The sequence below is a fragment of the Austrofundulus limnaeus genome, unplaced genomic scaffold (assembly GCF_001266775.1).
Source record: "Austrofundulus limnaeus strain Quisiro unplaced genomic scaffold, Austrofundulus_limnaeus-1.0 Scaffold2785, whole genome shotgun sequence".
Classification (NCBI taxonomy): Eukaryota; Metazoa; Chordata; class Actinopteri; order Cyprinodontiformes; family Rivulidae; genus Austrofundulus; species Austrofundulus limnaeus.
Window position 1 is genome coordinate 17,210 of NW_013955187.1, and position 1,862 is coordinate 19,071.

Here is a 1,862-nt window from a genome sequence, read left to right on the forward strand (position 1 = left end):
ATGAGAGTCCACACAGGAGAAAAACCATTTCCTTGTGATCTTTGTGGACAACGATTTAGCCAAAAGTCTAATTTAAACTCACACATGAGAGTCCACACAGGAGAAAAACCATTTCCTTGTGATCTTTGTGGACAACGATTTAGCCAAAAGTCTAATTTAAACTCACACATGAGAGTCCACACAGGAGAAAAACCATTTCCTTGTGATGTTTGTGGACAAAGATTTCGTTTTAAATCAAATTTAAACACACACATGAGAGTCCACATAGGCGACAAACTATTTCTTTGTGATCTTTGTGGACAACGATTTAGCCATAAGTCATATTTAAACTCACACATGAGAGTCCACACAGGAGACAAACCATTTCCTTGTGATCTTTGTGGACAAAGATTTAAACATAAGTCATCTTTAAAGAAACACATGAGAGTCCACACAGGACACAAACCATTTCCTTGTGATGTTTGTGGACAAAGATTTAGCCATAAGTCACATTTAAACTCACACATGAGAGTTCACACAGGAGACAAACCATTTCCTTGTGATGTTTGTGGACAAAGATTTAGCCAAACGTCACATTTAAAAACCCACACGAGAGTCCACACAGGAGAAAAACCATTTCCTTGTGATGTCTGTGGACAAAGATTTCGTTTTAAATCAAATTTAAACACACATATGAGAGTCCACACAGGAGTCAAACCTTTTCCTTGTGATCTTTGTGGACAAAGATTTAGCTGTAAGTCATATTTAAACACACACATGAGAGTCCACACTGGAGACAAACCATTTCCTTGTGATGTTTGTGGACAAAGATTTAAACATAAGTCATCTTTAAAGAAACACGTGGGAGTCCACACAGAAGACAAACCATTTCCTTGTGATGTTTGTGGACAAAGATTTAGCCATAAGTCACATTTAAATTCGCACATGAGAGTTCACACAGGAGACAAACCATTTCCTTGTCATGTTTGTGGACAAAGATTTAGCCAAACGTCACATTTAAAAACCCACATGAGAGTCCACACAGGAGACAAACCATTTCTTTGTGATCATTGTGGACAAAAATTTAGATGTAAGTCATATTTAAACTTACACATGAGAGTCCACACAGGAGACAAACCTTTTCCTTGTGATCTGTGTGGACAAAGATTCAGCCAAAGGTCATCTTTAAACTCACACATGAGAGTCCACACAGGAGACAAACCTTTTCCTTGTGATCTTTGTGGACGACGATTTAGCCAAAAGCCACATTTAAACTCACACATGAGAGTCCACACAGGAGTCAAACCTTTTCCTTGTGATCTTTGTGGACAAAGATTTAGCTGTAAGTCATATTTAAACTTACACATGAGAGTCCACACTGGCGACAAACCGTTTCCTTCTGATGTTTGTGGACAAAGATTTAGCCAAAAGCCACATTTAAACTCACACATGAGAGTCCACACAGGAGTCAAACCTTTCCCTTGTGATCTTTGTGGAAAAAGATTTCATTTTAAATCAAATTTAAACACACACATGAGAGTTCACTCAGAAGACAAACTGCTTCCTCATGATGTATGCGGACAAAGATTTAGTCATAAAGCAAGTTAAACACATGAGAATCCACACAACAGAGAAATCAATTTCACTGTAAATATTAAAACAGCTTCTACATGAGGTTCCACAGGAGTTAAATGGAGGACTGAAATTAATATAATTATTCAAGGGGCAATATTATGTATTTCTCAGGCATATTTTAGATTCTTTACCAAAATAAAGTAACTATGTCACATTCAGTTATTAAAATGTTGCTTGTGTGTGTGTGTGTGTGTGTGTGTGTGTGTGTGTGTGTGTGTGTGTGTGTGTGTGTGTGTGTGTGTGTGTGT

At 37.6% G+C, this 1,862-nt stretch overlaps 1 protein-coding gene across 1 annotated transcript in view; it reads left to right on the top strand.

The window, feature by feature from the left end:
• LOC106511430 (oocyte zinc finger protein XlCOF6-like) overlaps positions 1-1,768 on the top strand; it is a 4,674-nt gene extending 2,906 nt beyond the window's left edge. Inside the window, exon 3 of the mRNA XM_014000191.1 lies at positions 6-1,768. Coding sequence (XP_013855645.1) covers positions 6-1,587 — 1,582 coding nt within the window. The 3' untranslated portion in view covers positions 1,588-1,768. The remainder of the gene's footprint in view (positions 1-5) is intronic.
• Positions 1,769-1,862: the final 94 nt, after the last annotated feature.